This window comes from Centruroides sculpturatus, unplaced genomic scaffold (assembly GCF_000671375.1).
Source record: "Centruroides sculpturatus isolate CEXI.00-Female unplaced genomic scaffold, Cexi_2.0 scaffold302, whole genome shotgun sequence".
NCBI classification, from domain to species: domain Eukaryota; kingdom Metazoa; phylum Arthropoda; class Arachnida; order Scorpiones; family Buthidae; genus Centruroides; species Centruroides sculpturatus.
The window spans coordinates 295,506-318,852 of record NW_019384537.1 but is presented as its reverse complement, the minus strand read 5'-3'; the positions used below and the strand labels follow the sequence as shown (position 1 = coordinate 318,852).

Genomic DNA, 23,347 nt, shown 5'->3' with positions numbered 1-23,347 from the left:
ATTTTTCCATAATTTGAATTGCTATTTTCGATAAATTACAATTATTTATTTTTTATTTTTTTGTTTCAGAATATGCATCAACTTCTGTCATGGATAAATTGGACTGCAATATATATACGTTTGTTCTCTGATAAAAAATAATGTAAATGAAGAAATACGTCATTTTGATTAATTAAATAATATATTTTATTTTCCATATTTTAATATTTTTAAAATATATAAGAGATTACACCCTTTCTTTAGTATTTCACTATATTCATTTCGTTCTTGTGGTTACCATAACATAGAGTAAACAAGAATTGGCCGTAGTTAATGGTAATTTTTAAATCATAGATAAAGTACATTGAGATTTCAGCACAGATATTTTGAATTACAATGAAGTGGTTTTTCTTTAAATTCACAACTCTATATATAATTATTTTGTTTAAGTACAGGATATGTAGGATATTACTATTGCAGATAGAAGAGTATTAAAATGGAAACAGAACTTTCAGTTATTTATAAATAAAATATTTATTAATAATTATTTTTATATAAAATTTGTTAGGCACACGAATTTACAACTATGGATTATGCATCATCATTATCTTCAATGCAATTATGGATTAAAAAACAATTTAATCCATAAGTATACTGATGATGGTGAAAGTATACATGCTTTTTACACTAAATAAATGATTGAAAGCGTAAATAGTGAATAAAATTCATTAAAAGTGAAATGAATCTTTGTTTTTCTTTATAAAAACATAATTTTTTTTCAAAATATTGTAAAAAATATTTTTTTGTGTTAAGGCGCGTGTATAAATTTAAACCACAATAATTTAATTTATACGAATTTGAAAGAAAAATTTATCAAAAATTGCAATTATTAATTTTAAAACATTTTATTTATACATGAACATTAACAATATAACAAATCTATTTTAGTTAATCCTATTGAGAATTACAGATTAACGGAACTTTCATCAGATATTATTCTAAATATCTCAACAACGACAAAATCAATACAACTCACACCACTCGAAAATTCAAACTACCTTCCATAAATAATGAAAATTCTAAAAATAACAACAATAATAATATAAATCGAATAAAATTTTATATAAATTTTGATTATTTTTCATGGTAATAATTAATTTTAATTTGATATTTTACAAAGAGCATTCTACATTATAAGAAATATGTCTTTAACTTCTTTTTTTTTAAATTTAAACCATTCTAAATTGAGAAACGAAATTAAAATAATTCAAAAATTATTTATAATTTTATTTCTGTAATTTAGAATATTTAAAAATTAAAAAATATGAGATTAAAAACCCATTTTTTTCATTGCGAACTTAATATACATTTAATGTTCCTTACTCTGTTCTTTGTAAAATATCATGTAAAAATATCATAAAAATCAATTAATACCATAAAAAATATTAATATACAAATAAATTTTTAATGATATTTGATTTCAATATAGCCTATATTACGAAGAACATTCATAAATTACGTAACAGATATTGTTGGGTGATTATTGTAGGTAATCATTACGATACGTTACAATGAGGTGGAACGTTTATAAAAACGTTATTACGGGTAAGAGAATAATTCATTTGTGTTTCTGAAGTGTTACCTAGCGAACTGTACTATTTAAGTCCGCTTTCTACGTTATACACGTAATTAATAAAATAATACAACGTTCACTATCCCCGTGTTGCATATAACTCCTTATTACAATTAAGGGAGTTGATCCAGGATAACGTTACATAATTGTGTGAGTAATATATGCTGCTGCATTATTGAATATTACAGAGGGAAGTATAGTAGTTGAAAAATATAAAAATAGTGTTACGTAATTTGTGAATGGAGCTGTAAACGCATAGTAAATTTTATAATGTAAGAAATGAGGTTTAATTTCTAAATGTTGATATATTTCAATTTTAACAATAAAATTATATTTCACAATAAGAGCTGATTTTAATGTTATATATTACGAAGAACACAGTATGAAGCATTAAATGAATGTCAATGTCTAAAACATAGGGAATGGGCTTTTCATCTTTTTTTTTTTTTTTTTAATTTTGACACATTCTAAATTGTCAAAAATTTGAAATTTCTCATTTGTTATCTCTAAATTCTAAAAAATAATAAAAAATGCAATTTTTATACTGGAATTCATATTACTGAAAATATTTAAAAATGCCGAAATGTTTAAAATAAAAATGTCATTCTGTCAAAATCATTTTCAAATACAGAAACTAAACAATTTTTTATCTTCTTCTTCTTCTTATTATTATTACATTTTCTTACAATAATAATAATAATTTATAATAAAATTGTTAATTAAAAGTGAAAATTTTATTTCATTAAAAGTTCATATTTTTAAAAAAAAGTGTACAGTTTTATAAAATAAATAAATATACATATACTGTATATTTCCTTATTAAATTTAAAAAATAATAATATCAGTTTTATTTTTATGAATTTTATTAAGTTTTCATTCAATTAAAATGATACACGTCCTTTAAAATTTTCTTTTTTAAATCTCAAATATGATTCAAACATTGAAAAGTTTCCTTTATTTTATTTATTTATAAATATTAATAAAAATATTGACATTTATTAAAAAGATAATAAGCTAAAGACAATTTTTCAATATTTAATTTAATATACGTAATTTTATTAATTTTAAAGGTTTCATTTACTTAATTTTCGAGAAATCTTACGGATAGACACTCAGACAGGCGGAGGGAAGAGTAAACAAACTGAATATAAAATTTCAATTGTTTAGCTTTTATAGTTTCCAACGAATTTTTGGATAAATAAAACATACAAACGAATAAAATAGGTCAAAACTTCAAGTTTATAGCATTTTTAGTTTTCAAGAAATCTCGTGAACAAATATCAGAAAAATGAATAGGATACAAAATTTCGATTTCATTTCCTCTGATTTTCAATAAATTCTGTGAACAGAAAACCAGACAGCCTTACAAAATTGATACAAAATTTCAAGCTCTCTCTCCCTCTCGATTTGTCAGAGTCTTAAGAATGATAAATCAGTTTTCTGATTTCATTCACATAATCTTAAAATTATTTATGACGGATTTACACACGAGATAAACAAACTACAGCTTAAGGCCTTACATCACAAATTTAGGGCCTCAAAATTTTAAATTTATTATTATTTTCTGGGGGCGGAAAGGGCCTTTTATGTTAGAGTTTAGAACCGTAATCCGTTCTTGCATATAAGCTGAACGAGATGCAGATTAGAGGGTTTCATGCATTTAAATTTATTATTTGGTAATGGGCAACAAGTCTGCACACGGTCATACCTCTAAACTATAATCTTATCATCTAATTTTAATAAATAAATTAGAATTTAATATATGAAAAGAAATTTCAAATGTTAATTACATCTTATTGGTAAGTAGACATCATTGCTATGTCCTCCTCCCTCTTGATTTTTTGCAGAACAGGAATATATTCCTCTATTAGTCCGTTGCACTTTTTCTAAGACCAGGGATTGGTTGCTGATCACAATACCAGCCATAATATCATTGTGCAGTTCACTTCCATTGAAGTACCATTGGATATTATTGATCCACGGATTAGATCGAATATGACATTCCAAGTGGACATCATCACCTTCTTGCAAATGTTTTCTTTGCAGCGTTTTTCCAATCTGTAGAGTAACTTGAGGTCGATCTGTGATAAAATAGCATGTAGTATATATATATATATATGTACTACACTGTAGAAAAATATTGTTAGGATATAGTAGAAAATACAAAAAAGCTATTTTACTCGAATATAAGCAATGAGATTGCCAATGGGTTATGTTCTAGAGGGACAGTGTTTGAAGATTTACCTTTAATATTGAAAAATATATATATTTGAAAATTGTTACGCNACATAAATATTAATTATATAATTAGGAGGAATTAAATATATTTTACAATAACTTTAATAAATTAATATTGTTTTGTATGCTCATAAAGCTGTAAAAAACGCTTCAAAATACATTATTTGTTAACGTTTACTTGTTAATTTTTATCATAGAAAATCCAAGGGATTGTAAGCAAAGGTTGAGCAGAATGCGTAGTGTAAATCGATCGAAGGAGCAAGAGAAGAATAAGGATGAACGGGAATCGATCCCGGATCCTTCTGGAATGATATCAACCAGCTGACCTTAATGTTTATGAACTGTAAGAGTTTTTATTTATTTTTTCATAAAGAATCTTAATTTTTCTTTTATATTTTCCTAATTTATAAACATTATACAAAAGTTGGCATCTGTATATTATTTATTGTAATATTTTGATTTTTTAATTAAAATAAATTACGTATTTTATAAATTATATAGCAGAAAAATAAACGCGCAATGACAACAGTAAATAGAGAATTTTAATTAAATTTATGACTGAATTAATTACTCGTATCTTAAAATTGCTTTAAGGTTTTCTGAATAATTTGTATTGTTAATTACTAAACAACTATATTAAGTAGTGAGTAAGTTGATAAGCAACAAATTACTTACTGCTTTTCATTTTGTTATTATTTTTACTTCAATTAAAATTATTTAATAAGAAAATTTTTTACATTTAAATATTATAATTATTACAAATTTTTAATAATAGAAAATTGATCAAATTTTTTCGAAATTATTACCAAATGATACTAACTTTAGGGAATCTTACAAGTTATTTTATAAACAATAATTTCTTGTAAAATATCGTATTTTTTTAAAGATATTTTACTTTAATAGCAATAAAGTTAATCAATTAATCTTCTTAATTTGCATTTTAATAGTATTGTTTAATATTTATCATCAAGTAAGAGAGAATAGAAAGATTTATAATTAAATAGTTTCGTAATTATTCTTTACAATTAATGCTTTTGTAAATCAAAAATTTACAAAGAATCTTGTAAGAACAATAAATAGTTACAAAAAAATTTTGACAAGATTAATTTACTTCTTTTGTTTGATAATAATTATAAATATATACATTACAAAAGAATATAACATAATTTATACCTTAGTTTTATAAGCGAATAATTAAATATTTTAATAATAAAAAAAATTTATTTTTTAAAATTGTATCGAGATAAAATGATGTATAAAATATTTTTACAAATTTATTTCATTTATTTTTTTTATTGCTATATGAAATAAATATAACTGTAACTAGACATATAAAAATATTTGTATATGTATATTTAAGGATAAATATGAATTTCTAGATATAAATTCGCGAGGAGAAGAAAATTTTAAGAGCCGGATTGATATATCTGTAGCAATATATAGTTTATTTCTTTTTTTTAATTTTTAATTGCTTTATTTTTTGAATAAGTTGGAAACTTTTATTCCTTATATCATCAATGTCAACTATAAAGTTTTATCTTTTAGTATCTGACCATTTTCATCAGATATTTTCTCTTGAGAATTTGGTAAATTCTCAAACCATTATTCGCGAAATGTAACCATCGATCACTCTTTTTCACGCATGCCAAAATTTTTCAGTACAGTAAATAGCACTCTAAAACTCCATTTCACTAAAACATCATATCCTTACCTATCATTACTCGCAGTAACTCGGCCCCAACAATATGCTATTCTCAAATACCTTATGAATATTTCCCTCTTGCAACACCTCCTGGCAACATACTTCTTGTAGAATATTTCCGAATCGATTTCCATTAACCACAGCAACGATACTGGTAGGTGTCATGATAACTTCCGCATCACGTAAACATCACTCACTGAATCACGTCAAGAATTGTTACAAGTAAATGGATGCTTTAGCACAATTTTCGTTGTAAAGGATGAACAATAATTCCTACACCTAAACAAGACGTCATTAATTTCTAATTTATAACACAAGAGAAAAAAATCGCATACTTATTCTTAAAATATTACTTTTTTGTGTGTATTAACTTTCTAAATTTATTAATATATAAAAGTTACTTCGAAAAATGTTTTCTTGAGCTTCTTATACTCAAAAATACAAAATTAAGTTACAAATTTTACATAGTTTAGATGCGAGTTACATTCTTTATATCAGGAAATTCTTCGCATGATTTAATTAAATTTCGAAAATATAGAATGTCGAATAGTTTTATATTATCGATTATTTTTGATAAGGAAAGAGCAATTTTTCATCTTAGTTAAAATATGATTTGTTTGCTCGATTCATTAAATATACTGAACAAATTTTCCTATAACTTTCAATGCAATTTATCTCCAGCATCATAAAACGATTACACTCTTTATAGGAACGAAGACTTTGTAATTACTTTAGATATTTTATTTTTCTGTTTAAAATTTTATAAGATTATTTGTTAAAATTACAGAAATATTCAAAATCGTTTCTTTATATTTTTGATTTCGAATTCAAAATTCTATAATTGAAACGGCATCATTAAAATCATTATGGGAGAATATTTATTTAGATCCAGCCATTGATTGTCCTTTTTCTAAATATAATAAATTCAACTTAAAGATTTAATTTTCTAATTTCGTTTACTCTTCTTCTTTTTTATCCTGGAAGGAAAATGGTCCCAACTTTTACCAAATAACAATCGAAGGTTACATTAACGACAGCTGCATTACGTAAATACTTTTGTAAATAGCCATTCGCTTGTAAAGAAAGAAGATTTCTAATGTAGCGAGAAATGCTGATCAAAGTAATAATGCTCCTTCTATACAGTCTGGAAATAACCTATTCAATGAATTATGCACGATAACTGACATTCTGGTCTCCTTAAAACTATCCTCTACTACAACAAAGGGATGAGATTCATTCTCGCTATCGAAAAATCGGAAAGAAAGAAAAACATTGGTGAATTAAATAGTGAATTTTCTAGGAAACTAAGTAGTGCAGAAATGTTATAAATAACACCAAACTATTGTAGATTCAACACGTTTTTTTTAGATAAATATCTTCAGGTAAGTGCAAAACATATTGTTATTAATACTCTGACAAGATGACAGTTTTTATAACATACCTCTTGAATATCATAGACGTAGAGGTAATGTCTCGCAAAACGATTCGAAACATTAATAACAGATAATAAAAGACTAGTGAATTATTGTTCTCTCTCTCTCACACACACAGACACACACATACACACACACAGAGCTTCGCAGTTCACTGAGTTAAAGAAGTACTACAATGCGTCGTCCTGTTGCTATATATCATCTCCAATTTTTGTACACAGAACACATATAGAAATGCTTTTGCTTTTTATAAAATAATCTCTCTTATAAATCATTTTTAAAAAGTTACTTGCAAAGGAATGCTTACAAATCATTTTTCTATTGCAATGCTTTCAAATGAGAGTATTTTTTATTATTATTATTTTTCCTTTCTTCTTTATTTTCTGATTGTTACCTTTCAAATTTTATTATTTGTCTTCTTTGTGCATACATTAAAAGAAAGTTTGCTTACAGATTTAATTTTGAACTTTGATAATAAAAGACTTAATTTATCGATTGGAATATTGTTTAAAACTGAATTTTTCTTCGCTCCTTTATTTTTTATCTTTTCAGCCTTTTGAATAAATGAATTTTTACATTTTTCTTAAAATATTTTGTAAAATTGTTTGATAAAATATTAATTTATGCAATAAGAACTTTCCACGGGTTATTTTTTTATGTTATTATAAATAAATATTAATTGTTGTGTTTGCTTTATCAACATTTATTTTTTTTTATTGTTGATGATGCGCTTTCAGTTCAAATTCAAAAAATATTAGATTATATTTTGGATTTGAATTGAATTTCGATTTTATTATTTACGTGCAGAGAATTTATTTGCAGAAACGATTTGACTATTTGATGAAAGACAATGATTTTTGATTTGTATAATTATCAAACCATTTGGTAAACAAAAGCCATTGAATGAACTCAATTTATTGCTGGAGGCTAATGCCCTTGTTATCCATTAAGTAAATATTGTCAACGTAATACAAAATGGTGTAATGTATCATCATAGAGAACATAAATATAATTTCCAAATTAAATGATAGAAATTTTTAATACATTAATCATAAAATCCATACCTTTTACATTTGCATCTATTTTTAGTACAATTTTGATTAAAATTCTCATCATCTTTCGTCGATGTTTCTTCGACGTTAACATAAAATCAAATTTGCATTACGTATTTATGATTGATCAGACGTTTAAATTAATTGGATTTTTCCATAATTTGAATTGCTATTTTCGATAAATTACAATTATTTATTTTTTATTTTTTTGTTTCAGAATATGCATCAACTTCTGTCATGGATAAATTGGACTGCAATATATATACGTTTGTTCTCTGATAAAAAATAATGTAAATGAAGAAATACGTCATTTTGATTAATTAAATAATATATTTTATTTTCCATATTTTAATATTTTTAAAATATATAAGAGATTACACCCTTTCTTTAGTATTTCACTATATTCATTTCGTTCTTGTGGTTACCATAACATAGAGTAAACAAGAATTGGCCGTAGTTAATGGTAATTTTTAAATCATAGATAAAGTACATTGAGATTTCAGCACAGATATTTTGAATTACAATGAAGTGGTTTTTCTTTAAATTCACAACTCTATATATAATTATTTTGTTTAAGTACAGGATATGTAGGATATTACTATTGCAGATAGAAGAGTATTAAAATGGAAACAGAACTTTCAGTTATTTATAAATAAAATATTTATTAATAATTATTTTTATATAAAATTTGTTAGGCACACGAATTTACAACTATGGATTATGCATCATCATTATCTTCAATGCAATTATGGATTAAAAAACAATTTAATCCATAAGTATACTGATGATGGTGAAAGTATACATGCTTTTTACACTAAATAAATGATTGAAAGCGTAAATAGTGAATAAAATTCATTAAAAGTGAAATGAATCTTTGTTTTTCTTTATAAAAACATAATTTTTTTTCAAAATATTGTAAAAAATATTTTTTTGTGTTAAGGCGCGTGTATAAATTTAAACCACAATAATTTAATTTATACGAATTTGAAAGAAAAATTTATCAAAAATTGCAATTATTAATTTTAAAACATTTTATTTATACATGAACATTAACAATATAACAAATCTATTTTAGTTAATCCTATTGAGAATTACAGATTAACGGAACTTTCATCAGATATTATTCTAAATATCTCAACAACGACAAAATCAATACAACTCACACCACTCGAAAATTCAAACTACCTTCCATAAATAATGAAAATTCTAAAAATAACAACAATAATAATATAAATCGAATAAAATTTTATATAAATTTTGATTATTTTTCATGGTAATAATTAATTTTAATTTGATATTTTACAAAGAGCATTCTACATTATAAGAAATATGTCTTTAACTTCTTTTTTTTTAAATTTAAACCATTCTAAATTGAGAAACGAAATTAAAATAATTCAAAAATTATTTATAATTTTATTTCTGTAATTTAGAATATTTAAAAATTAAAAAATATGAGATTAAAAACCCATTTTTTTCATTGCGAACTTAATATACATTTAATGTTCCTTACTCTGTTCTTTGTAAAATATCATGTAAAAATATCATAAAAATCAATTAATACCATAAAAAATATTAATATACAAATAAATTTTTAATGATATTTGATTTCAATATAGCCTATATTACGAAGAACATTCATAAATTACGTAACAGATATTGTTGGGTGATTATTGTAGGTAATCATTACGATACGTTACAATGAGGTGGAACGTTTATAAAAACGTTATTACGGGTAAGAGAATAATTCATTTGTGTTTCTGAAGTGTTACCTAGCGAACTGTACTATTTAAGTCCGCTTTCTACGTTATACACGTAATTAATAAAATAATACAACGTTCACTATCCCCGTGTTGCATATAACTCCTTATTACAATTAAGGGAGTTGATCCAGGATAACGTTACATAATTGTGTGAGTAATATATGCTGCTGCATTATTGAATATTACAGAGGGAAGTATAGTAGTTGAAAAATATAAAAATAGTGTTACGTAATTTGTGAATGGAGCTGTAAACGCATAGTAAATTTTATAATGTAAGAAATGAGGTTTAATTTCTAAATGTTGATATATTTCAATTTTAACAATAAAATTATATTTCACAATAAGAGCTGATTTTAATGTTATATATTACGAAGAACACAGTATGAAGCATTAAATGAATGTCAATGTCTAAAACATAGGGAATGGGCTTTTCATCTTTTTTTTTTTTTTTTTAATTTTGACACATTCTAAATTGTCAAAAATTTGAAATTTCTCATTTGTTATCTCTAAATTCTAAAAAATAATAAAAAATGCAATTTTTATACTGGAATTCATATTACTGAAAATATTTAAAAATGCCGAAATGTTTAAAATAAAAATGTCATTCTGTCAAAATCATTTTCAAATACAGAAACTAAACAATTTTTTATCTTCTTCTTCTTCTTATTATTATTACATTTTCTTACAATAATAATAATAATTTATAATAAAATTGTTAATTAAAAGTGAAAATTTTATTTCATTAAAAGTTCATATTTTTAAAAAAAAGTGTACAGTTTTATAAAATAAATAAATATACATATACTGTATATTTCCTTATTAAATTTAAAAAATAATAATATCAGTTTTATTTTTATGAATTTTATTAAGTTTTCATTCAATTAAAATGATACACGTCCTTTAAAATTTTCTTTTTTAAATCTCAAATATGATTCAAACATTGAAAAGTTTCCTTTATTTTATTTATTTATAAATATTAATAAAAATATTGACATTTATTAAAAAGATAATAAGCTAAAGACAATTTTTCAATATTTAATTTAATATACGTAATTTTATTAATTTTAAAGGTTTCATTTACTTAATTTTCGAGAAATCTTACGGATAGACACTCAGACAGGCGGAGGGAAGAGTAAACAAACTGAATATAAAATTTCAATTGTTTAGCTTTTATAGTTTCCAACGAATTTTTGGATAAATAAAACATACAAACGAATAAAATAGGTCAAAACTTCAAGTTTATAGCATTTTTAGTTTTCAAGAAATCTCGTGAACAAATATCAGAAAAATGAATAGGATACAAAATTTCGATTTCATTTCCTCTGATTTTCAATAAATTCTGTGAACAGAAAACCAGACAGCCTTACAAAATTGATACAAAATTTCAAGCTCTCTCTCCCTCTCGATTTGTCAGAGTCTTAAGAATGATAAATCAGTTTTCTGATTTCATTCACATAATCTTAAAATTATTTATGACGGATTTACACACGAGATAAACAAACTACAGCTTAAGGCCTTACATCACAAATTTAGGGCCTCAAAATTTTAAATTTATTATTATTTTCTGGGGGCGGAAAGGGCCTTTTATGTTAGAGTTTAGAACCGTAATCCGTTCTTGCATATAAGCTGAACGAGATGCAGATTAGAGGGTTTCATGCATTTAAATTTATTATTTGGTAATGGGCAACAAGTCTGCACACGGTCATACCTCTAAACTATAATCTTATCATCTAATTTTAATAAATAAATTAGAATTTAATATATGAAAAGAAATTTCAAATGTTAATTACATCTTATTGGTAAGTAGACATCATTGCTATGTCCTCCTCCCTCTTGATTTTTTGCAGAACAGGAATATATTCCTCTATTAGTCCGTTGCACTTTTTCTAAGACCAGGGATTGGTTGCTGATCACAATACCAGCCATAATATCATTGTGCAGTTCACTTCCATTGAAGTACCATTGGATATTATTGATCCACGGATTAGATCGAATATGACATTCCAAGTGGACATCATCACCTTCTTGCAAATGTTTTCTTTGCAGCGTTTTTCCAATCTGTAGAGTAACTTGAGGTCGATCTGTGATAAAATAGCATGTAGTATATATATATATATATGTACTACACTGTAGAAAAATATTGTTAGGATATAGTAGAAAATACAAAAAAGCTATTTTACTCGAATATAAGCAATGAGATTGCCAATGGGTTATGTTCTAGAGGGACAGTGTTTGAAGATTTACCTTTAATATTGAAAAATATATATATTTGAAAATTGTTACGCTATGTAAACTATAAAAAAATGAAAAATATTTTTATAGCTTTCAATTTTTTACTGTTCTATATAAATTTTAAAGTATATATTTTAGTATAGCGTATTTTAATATATATGTAGGCCTGTACATTGCTATATATTTATTATTAAAAATTAAATATATTAATGAATTTTACCATAAATTTGCTGGATAAATATGTAACTTTGAATGTTAAAATTTGTTTAAAAAGTTAGTTATATAATAATAAATGTATCCTGTTATATTAAAATCAATATATATTACTTAATTCAATTTAAGTTATTATTTTAGCACATATTTTATGTTATAACTAATAAATAAACATACGCAAAATTAAAATTGTTGTTTATAAAATAAAAAAATACAATTTCTCTTCCTTATTCTATTAGAATTAACTCAATATATCCAACAAACAAACATCTAAGTATGACGATATTAAATCTCAATTGAATTTAATTTCAAATAAATATGATAAATACGCATTTTTATATATAAAAATATAATTTTAATGCGAATAAAATTCCAAATAAAATTTGCAAGCGAATTAAATGAATATTCTTTTATAATTGCTTATTAAATATAAGCATTAAGTATCCTTCATATGCAACATATCCTTCAAGTAAAACTATCTGTTCACTGAAGGATACGTTTGATATGCTTCATTCCACTTGAAATTAAAAAATATTTTCAGCATTTTTAATCATGGTTAACTGAAATTTAATTAAAATCAGTTATTATTAGTTAGTTAGATATCTTCCCTTATAATGAATTAATTCCTACATGAAATTTTGCTTACCAATTTTACTCAGTATAATCTCGTAAAATTAAACAATGTAAATAATCAATTAAAAATTCTTTTATTATATTTTTATTCTAAATTTAACTAACGTTTATATTAAAAATTTTTAATTATATTATAACCTTTGATCTTATCTTATCAAATCCTATCTGATCTTTCTCCTCGGAAAATTTTATTTAAAATAATTAAATAAATAAAATTACATTTTAATATTCATTTTCTAATATTAAACTTTAAAATTCTACTTTCTAAATTGTAAATTTAATATAATTTTTTTAAATTAAAGAATCTTTGCGTAATTTAGATATACAATTACACACTTTAACACGTTCAAAGCTCCAAAATTTATGTATATTTTACCATTAAATACGAGTATATTCTATTATATTTATATGAAGCAGATTATATAAATTTATATTAAAAATCTCTTATATTCTCTTATATTTTTAAACTGTCAGTTTAATCTCATTTAATGTACAGTACGTATATAAGCATATACTAAGGTTAAATCTAAAGTAAGGAAAATAATTTTGTATCAAAGACCTTATCCTTAAATTAATGTAATAAGTACTAAGCACTTATATTATTATACTATTGTTAAAGTCAGTACAGTAGTATTTCAAATAACTTTATCCTATAATCCTATCGTTTTATTAGATATCGTGTTTTCAATAGAGGAAGGTGGAAAGGATAGATTATTTTTTCTTTTATATTTGTGTAAAGTTGCCTTTTTTTAAACAGTAATCTGGCACATATTAGATACTTACAATGTATCTCTAACTTCCAGCCATCTTCTAAAGCACTGCTAGGGATTAAAGGGTTATAGACACGACAATAGAAATATTTTCCGTCGTCTTCTATAGTGGGCGTGAACACGATTGTACTACTGCTGTCATCGCTAGGAGTCTCAGTTTTTATTTGTTCGCTGCCTTTCCACCAAGCTATCACTACTTTTGGACGGGCTCCACTTGTTACACATGTGTATTCCGTCTCCTTTCCTGCAGACAATGGGCGTTGTTTTGGTTGAACCTCTACAGTGCTCGGTTTCACTAAAACAAAAAGAGTATAAAAGATAATTTAGATGTGTTCGTTTTATTGCCACTCTGAAAAACTAGAAGCGCAACTGTAGTTCTTCCCATCTCGTGCCAAGATGATGAAGATGAAACTGAGAAGGAAAAAAAACGAGAAGGAAAGAAGAGAAGAGAATGATGATGATATGTGAGAAGAAAAGGAAAAAAAGGGTGAAGATGATGATGATAATGATGAAGAACAAAAAGGAGAACAAAAAAGAGTAGGAAACGGAAAACGAGAAAGAAGTAAAGGCGAATGAGAATAATTGAGAGGAGGAAAAGAAGGAAAGGATAAAGAACAAGAAAGATAAGATGAAGTAGAAAAAGGAGAAGAGATACTTTAGCATTTCTACTTTCTCCAAGTCTTTTAATTTACAATTGTATCCGTATTGCAAACCTAATTACATTTTAAAATATTTTATTCATATATACCGTGAAATTTTGCCGAATCAAATGTAAAATTCCCTCTTTTGAAAATTCTAAATAGCAAACGTTATAAATTAATTAAGACAATAAAGTAATTTCACTATTAATTACTTTGTAATTTAAGTAAAAATAACTGAATATTCATCATATAATTTATTAAACAATTCAACATGATATTAAAATTTTGAGTTCATTTATAATTTCTCTACTTAATTAAGACAGTTATAGTAACATTTTAATAAATATTGAATTATTCATTTTCATTGAATATGAAATAGAACTTTACACTAATTCTCTATCAGTAAATGTGATATTAAGGCTTTAGATTGTATCAATTACTATATTGAAAAGTTTTTAATAAAACGTCTGTATGTCGATCTGTTTCTGATAACCCGATCAAATTCTATTTGTCTTCAGATTTTTGGTAGCAGAGTGAAGTTATCATAACCTAAGATTGTGGAGTGATAACCTAGCAATCTTGCACGCTAATGGTTGCAGTAATTGTGCAGCTGCTGCAAATAGAGTTGATATCTAAGTTATGAAAAAATGGGACAGTTGTTTAGAGAAAATGTCTTCCTTTTTAGATATATATATTTTTTATTTTATGATGTCCTCTTTTCTTTAAAATTTATTTTAAACTTCAACAAAATCAACTTATTTTACTTTACAGTTTTTTTATTTTATTTCTTCTGATGTCTCACTTGATTATCTTGTACCCAAGCTGGCGTTACTGATATTAACTTTCAACTTTTATTTATTTTTTTTTATTTCGACATTTACAGAAACACTAAATCAATTTCTTAATTCAAAAATATATAAAGTTTTTTGTTTTCAATTTATTAAATTTGTTAGAAAGAAATACAATACAAAAGACAAAAGTTAATTCTTTTAGTTATTAGTTAATATATACATTATTTAAGTAAGAATTAAGACAATAATTTTATCCAAGTCACTTTTCTACTTACAATTGAGATCTAGTGTGATGTAACTGGAAGCAGAGACAGTTATATTATTATTGATGGCTTGACAAGTAAGAACAACCAACAAATCTTCTCTCCTCAGCTTTTCTATGGTCAGGTCATTTCGAACAATTGTGTCTCCAGAATCGTAAGTGTATGTGTCATCTACTAATAAATAATCCCTCCACCATGTGACAGAAGGTCGAGGTTTGCCTGAAGTGTAAGAATATATGGAAAAATATATAAAAAATTGTTACCAAAAGTAAAAATATTCAATTAATAAATTCATAAATTTCTCTTTTACATTTAATGATGTATTTAATTAATAATTATTTTGCATAATAGTGGTATTTTCAATTATAGTACGCCATAATATTAACTATAATAATAATAAACCTTAACTAATGTATTATAATAATTNTTAAATATAACTGTAACTAGACATATAAAAATATTTGTATATGTATATTTAAGGATAAATATGAATTTCTAGATATAAATTCGCGAGGAGAAGAAAATTTTAAGAGCCGGATTGATATATCTGTAGCAATATATAGTTTATTTCTTTTTTTTAATTTTTAATTGCTTTATTTTTTGAATAAGTTGGAAACTTTTATTCCTTATATCATCAATGTCAACTATAAAGTTTTATCTTTTAGTATCTGACCATTTTCATCAGATATTTTCTCTTGAGAATTTGGTAAATTCTCAAACCATTATTCGCGAAATGTAACCATCGATCACTCTTTTTCACGCATGCCAAAATTTTTCAGTACAGTAAATAGCACTCTAAAACTCCATTTCACTAAAACATCATATCCTTACCTATCATTACTCGCAGTAACTCGGCCCCAACAATATGCTATTCTCAAATACCTTATGAATATTTCCCTCTTGCAACACCTCCTGGCAACATACTTCTTGTAGAATATTTCCGAATCGATTTCCATTAACCACAGCAACGATACTGGTAGGTGTCATGATAACTTCCGCATCACGTAAACATCACTCACTGAATCACGTCAAGAATTGTTACAAGTAAATGGATGCTTTAGCACAATTTTCGTTGTAAAGGATGAACAATAATTCCTACACCTAAACAAGACGTCATTAATTTCTAATTTATAACACAAGAGAAAAAAATCGCATACTTATTCTTAAAATATTACTTTTTTGTGTGTATTAACTTTCTAAATTTATTAATATATAAAAGTTACTTCGAAAAATGTTTTCTTGAGCTTCTTATACTCAAAAATACAAAATTAAGTTACAAATTTTACATAGTTTAGATGCGAGTTACATTCTTTATATCAGGAAATTCTTCGCATGATTTAATTAAATTTCGAAAATATAGAATGTCGAATAGTTTTATATTATCGATTATTTTTGATAAGGAAAGAGCAATTTTTCATCTTAGTTAAAATATGATTTGTTTGCTCGATTCATTAAATATACTGAACAAATTTTCCTATAACTTTCAATGCAATTTATCTCCAGCATCATAAAACGATTACACTCTTTATAGGAACGAAGACTTTGTAATTACTTTAGATATTTTATTTTTCTGTTTAAAATTTTATAAGATTATTTGTTAAAATTACAGAAATATTCAAAATCGTTTCTTTATATTTTTGATTTCGAATTCAAAATTCTATAATTGAAACGGCATCATTAAAATCATTATGGGAGAATATTTATTTAGATCCAGCCATTGATTGTCCTTTTTCTAAATATAATAAATTCAACTTAAAGATTTAATTTTCTAATTTCGTTTACTCTTCTTCTTTTTTATCCTGGAAGGAAAATGGTCCCAACTTTTACCAAATAACAATCGAAGGTTACATTAACGACAGCTGCATTACGTAAATACTTTTGTAAATAGCCATTCGCTTGTAAAGAAAGAAGATTTCTAATGTAGCGAGAAATGCTGATCAAAGTAATAATGGTCCTTCTATACAGTCTGGAAATAACCTATTCAATGAATTATGCACGATAACTGACATTCTGGTCTCCTTAAAACTATCCTCTACTACAACAAAGGGATGAGATTCATTCTCGCTATCGAAAAATCGGAAAGAAAGAAAAACATTGGTGAATTAAATAGTGAATTTTCTAGGAAACTAAGTAGTGCAGAAATGTTATAAATAACACCAAACTATTGTAGATTCAACACGTTTTTTTTAGATAAATATCTTCAGGTAAGTGCAAAACATATTGTTATTAATACTCTGACAAGATGACAGTTTTTATAACATACCTCTTGAATATCATAGACGTAGAGGTAATGTCTCGCAAAACGATTCGAAACATTAATAACAGATAATAAAAGACTAGTGAATTATTGTTCTCTCTCTCTCACACACACAGACACACACATACACACACACAGAGCTTCGCAGTTCACTGAGTTAAAGAAGTACTACAATGCGTCGTCCTGTTGCTATATATCATCTCCAATTTTTGTACACAGAACACATATAGAAATGCTTTTGCTTTTTATAAAATAATCTCTCTTATAAATCATTTTTAAAAAGTTACTTGCAAAGGAATGCTTACAAATCATTTTTCTATTGCAATGCTTTCAAATGAGAGTATTTTTTATTATTATTATTTTTCCTTTCTTCTTTATTTTCTGATTGTTACCTTTCAAATTTTATTATTTGTCTTCTTTGTGCATACATTAAAAGAAAGTTTGCTTACAGATTTAATTTTGAACTTTGATAATAAAAGACTTAATTTATCGATTGGAATATTGTTTAAAACTGAATTTTTCTTCGCTCCTTTATTTTTTATCTTTTCAGCCTTTTGAATAAATGAATTTTTACATTTTTCTTAAAATATTTTGTAAAATTGTTTGATAAAATATTAATTTATGCAATAAGAACTTTCCACGGGTTATTTTTTTATGTTATTATAAATAAATATTAATTGTTGTGTTTGCTTTATCAACATTTATTTTTTTTTATTGTTGATGATGCGCTTTCAGTTCAAATTCAAAAAATATTAGATTATATTTTGGATTTGAATTGAATTTCGATTTTATTATTTACGTGCAGAGAATTTATTTGCAGAAACGATTTGACTATTTGATGAAAGACAATGATTTTTGATTTGTATAATTATCAAACCATTTGGTAAACAAAAGCCATTGAATGAACTCAATTTATTGCTGGAGGCTAATGCCCTTGTTATCCATTAAGTAAATATTGTCAACGTAATACAAAATGGTGTAATGTATCATCATAGAGAACATAAATATAATTTCCAAATTAAATGATAGAAATTTTTAATACATTAATCATAAAATCCATACCTTTTACATTTGCATCTATTTTTAGTACAATTTTGATTAAAATTCTCATCATCTTTCGTCGATGTTTCTTCGACGTTAACATAAAATCAAATTTGCATTACGTATTTATGATTGATCAGACGTTTAAATTAATTGGATTTTTCCATAATTTGAATTGCTATTTTCGATAAATTACAATTATTTATTTTTTATTTTTTTGTTTCAGAATATGCATCAACTTCTGTCATGGATAAATTGGACTGCAATATATATACGTTTGTTCTCTGATAAAAAATAATGTAAATGAAGAAATACGTCATTTTGATTAATTAAATAATATATTTTATTTTCCATATTTTAATATTTTTAAAATATATAAGAGATTACACCCTTTCTTTAGTATTTCACTATATTCATTTCGTTCTTGTGGTTACCATAACATAGAGTAAACAAGAATTGGCCGTAGTTAATGGTAATTTTTAAATCATAGATAAAGTACATTGAGATTTCAGCACAGATATTTTGAATTACAATGAAGTGGTTTTTCTTTAAATTCACAACTCTATATATAATTATTTTGTTTAAGTACAGGATATGTAGGATATTACTATTGCAGATAGAAGAGTATTAAAATGGAAACAGAACTTTCAGTTATTTATAAATAAAATATTTATTAATAATTATTTTNGCCATTCGCTTGTAAAGAAAGAAGATTTCTAATGTAGCGAGAAATGCTGATCAAAGTAATAATGCTCCTTCTATACAGTCTGGAAATAACCTATTCAATGAATTATGCACGATAACTGACATTCTGGTCTCCTTAAAACTATCCTCTACTACAACAAAGGGATGAGATTCATTCTCGCTATCGAAAAATCGGAAAGAAAGAAAAACATTGGTGAATTAAATAGTGAATTTTCTAGGAAACTAAGTAGTGCAGAAATGTTATAAATAACACCAAACTATTGTAGATTCAACACGTTTTTTTTAGATAAATATCTTCAGGTAAGTGCAAAACATATTGTTATTAATACTCTGACAAGATGACAGTTTTTATAACATACCTCTTGAATATCATAGACGTAGAGGTAATGTCTCGCAAAACGATTCGAAACATTAATAACAGATAATAAAAGACTAGTGAATTATTGTTCTCTCTCTCTCACACACACAGACACACACATACACACACACAGAGCTTCGCAGTTCACTGAGTTAAAGAAGTACTACAATGCGTCGTCCTGTTGCTATATATCATCTCCAATTTTTGTACACAGAACACATATAGAAATGCTTTTGCTTTTTATAAAATAATCTCTCTTATAAATCATTTTTAAAAAGTTACTTGCAAAGGAATGCTTACAAATCATTTTTCTATTGCAATGCTTTCAAATGAGAGTATTTTTTATTATTATTATTTTTCCTTTCTTCTTTATTTTCTGATTGTTACCTTTCAAATTTTATTATTTGTCTTCTTTGTGCATACATTAAAAGAAAGTTTGCTTACAGATTTAATTTTGAACTTTGATAATAAAAGACTTAATTTATCGATTGGAATATTGTTTAAAACTGAATTTTTCTTCGCTCCTTTATTTTTTATCTTTTCAGCCTTTTGAATAAATGAATTTTTACATTTTTCTTAAAATATTTTGTAAAATTGTTTGATAAAATATTAATTTATGCAATAAGAACTTTCCACGGGTTATTTTTTTATGTTATTATAAATAAATATTAATTGTTGTGTTTGCTTTATCAACATTTATTTTTTTTTATTGTTGATGATGCGCTTTCAGTTCAAATTCAAAAAATATTAGATTATATTTTGGATTTGAATTGAATTTCGATTTTATTATTTACGTGCAGAGAATTTATTTGCAGAAACGATTTGACTATTTGATGAAAGACAATGATTTTTGATTTGTATAATTATCAAACCATTTGGTAAACAAAAGCCATTGAATGAACTCAATTTATTGCTGGAGGCTAATGCCCTTGTTATCCATTAAGTAAATATTGTCAACGTAATACAAAATGGTGTAATGTATCATCATAGAGAACATAAATATAATTTCCAAATTAAATGATAGAAATTTTTAATACATTAATCATAAAATCCATACCTTTTACATTTGCATCTATTTTTAGTACAATTTTGATTAAAATTCTCATCATCTTTCGTCGATGTTTCTTCGACGTTAACATAAAATCAAATTTGCATTACGTATTTATGATTGATCAGACGTTTAAATTAATTGGATTTTTCCATAATTTGAATTGCTATTTTCGATAAATTACAATTATTTATTTTTTATTTTTTTGTTTCAGAATATGCATCAACTTCTGTCATGGATAAATTGGACTGCAATATATATACGTTTGTTCTCTGATAAAAAATAATGTAAATGAAGAAATACGTCATTTTGATTAATTAAATAATATATTTTATTTTCCATATTTTAATATTTTTAAAATATATAAGAGATTACACCCTTTCTTTAGTATTTCACTATATTCATTTCGTTCTTGTGGTTACCATAACATAGAGTAAACAAGAATTGGCCGTAGTTAATGGTAATTTTTAAATCATAGATAAAGTACATTGAGATTTCAGCACAGATATTTTGAATTACAATGAAGTGGTTTTTCTTTAAATTCACAACTCTATATATAATTATTTTGTTTAAGTACAGGATATGTAGGATATTACTATTGCAGATAGAAGAGTATTAAAATGGAAACAGAACTTTCAGTTATTTATAAATAAAATATTTATTAATAATTATTTTGCATAATAGTGGTATTTTCAATTATAGTACGCCATAATATTAACTATAATAATAATAAACCTTAACTAATGTATTATAATAATTAAACATAATATGGGAAGAACCATAATCATTGTACTGTACAGTACATATAATAAGAGGAGAATCACAATAATCAAACATATAGCTGAACATATAATTCTAAGTAATTCAATTATTGTGGGTTCATATGCCCCACAAAATTACATGTAAGGTAAACAACTAAAGCTTAGGATCTCACGCTTTTAAATGTTGAAGGTTGATTATTTGGTTTGTTGATGCAATAAGGCAATGCAACACTTAGAGGAAGTTTTGCATTCCCAATGGGAATGCCTCTTAAGAGACCTTTCTATGGAAATTACACCCTGTTCAGGTATTAGACACGTGAATTAAACCCGGAATACTCCACGTGGCCAGTCCATTTGTCAGGCGCGAACCCATGGCTAACAGTGTTCATTAGTTATGAAGAAGAGTAAAGGGTTTCCTGCAATTTATAATTTGAGGTTTGTTGTAATCCTAAACTGTAGTAGCTTAGGGCCACAAAACGAGCCCTAAAACTCATAACTTGTAACAATAATATTTATCTTGAATTAACTGTAAAGAAGTTCTTTAACAATAATTAACTTTGACAAAAGTAATATTCTTACTATTGTTCTCCTCAAGTAAGGAGAACAATTTAGTAGTACAATATTGAATTGTAATAATACATCTGTAAGAATAGAGCCATAATAATTGAATGTTTTGTTTGTATTTGAGGTTAACTATTATTGAGTACTATTACGTTTACAATCAATATGTTCAATTCTTTTCATTAAAAATGTACATTATAACGCTTTTAATTGTTATATTCTCACAACAAGAGAATGATTTAATTCAGGAAGTGACTAAAGATAGGAAAATATCACTAAACATTAAACAAATGAATGAGGTTGAAGAAGGAATAAACTCGATCCTTCTGCTGAAAATACTTTTTAAGCAGTTTAATAAATGGACGTTAAAAAAAAAAACAGAAGTTTTTCTCGGTCACTCTGCAAGCATAACTTCTTCCAGACTCGATTTATTAAACTTTTTAATATTTCACTAGAAAAAAGTCCCCATGAAGTATTTTTTAATTTAACTATATATGCTGGAACCACGCCATATTCTCATTACATTTCTACAAAGGCAGGACAAACAAAACAAAGTGAGATGCGATGCATTAGAAATGGTATCTTAATGTTGAGAATGCATCATAATTTAACATTCAAAAAAGAAAAAAACACACACACACATATATATATTTTAAAAAAGGAAATTCCTTTCCTATTCCATCAATTGCAAATCACTATCTAGTAATGTTCGGTCTATTGACCTTAAGATAGTTAACGTTTACTCATAGTATTTTAGAAATTTTTTAGAAACTAATAGCGGTTTTGATTGAGATAGTCAAGTTATTTTTTTCAAAATGGATACGATGTAATTGACCGTATTAAATCTGCTACTTAGTACGTATCTTCTGTTAGTAGAAATAGCCGTGGGATATCGGACCATTTCTCATCCATCACTTTAAATGGTCATCATAGTACTGACGATCCAAAGCTGCCATCGGCAGCGAGACTGTGAAAGAGACTGTTATCTAAGAACTTCACTTGTGACAACTCTTTTAAGAACAAGACTTAATGGACAACTCTATACGAATTACATAATACAATTGAGCACAACAATCAACTTTTCTTCAGATCGCTTGTATTGTGTATCTTTTTATCTTCAACTCCCGTTTCTTGAAAGAAAAAAATTACACAAGAAAGAAAAATAATATATNAATGAAGTGGTTTTTCTTTAAATTCACAACTCTATATATAATTATTTTGTTTAAGTACAGGATATGTAGGATATTACTATTGCAGATAGAAGAGTATTAAAATG

The 23,347-nt window shown here is 25.4% G+C and overlaps 1 protein-coding gene across 1 annotated transcript in view; it reads right to left on the bottom strand.

Moving 5' to 3' along the window:
* Nucleotides 1-23,347, bottom strand: part of LOC111623274 (hemicentin-2-like) — a 140,025-nt gene that overhangs the window by 47,843 nt on the left and 68,835 nt on the right. The window contains exons 7-10 of the mRNA XM_023365795.1: nucleotides 15,353-15,559; nucleotides 13,659-13,940; nucleotides 11,588-11,878; nucleotides 3,403-3,693 (exon numbers count right to left, since the gene is read on the bottom strand). Coding sequence (XP_023221563.1) covers nucleotides 3,403-3,693; nucleotides 11,588-11,878; nucleotides 13,659-13,940; nucleotides 15,353-15,559 — 1,071 coding nt within the window. The remainder of the gene's footprint in view (nucleotides 1-3,402; nucleotides 3,694-11,587; nucleotides 11,879-13,658; nucleotides 13,941-15,352; nucleotides 15,560-23,347) is intronic.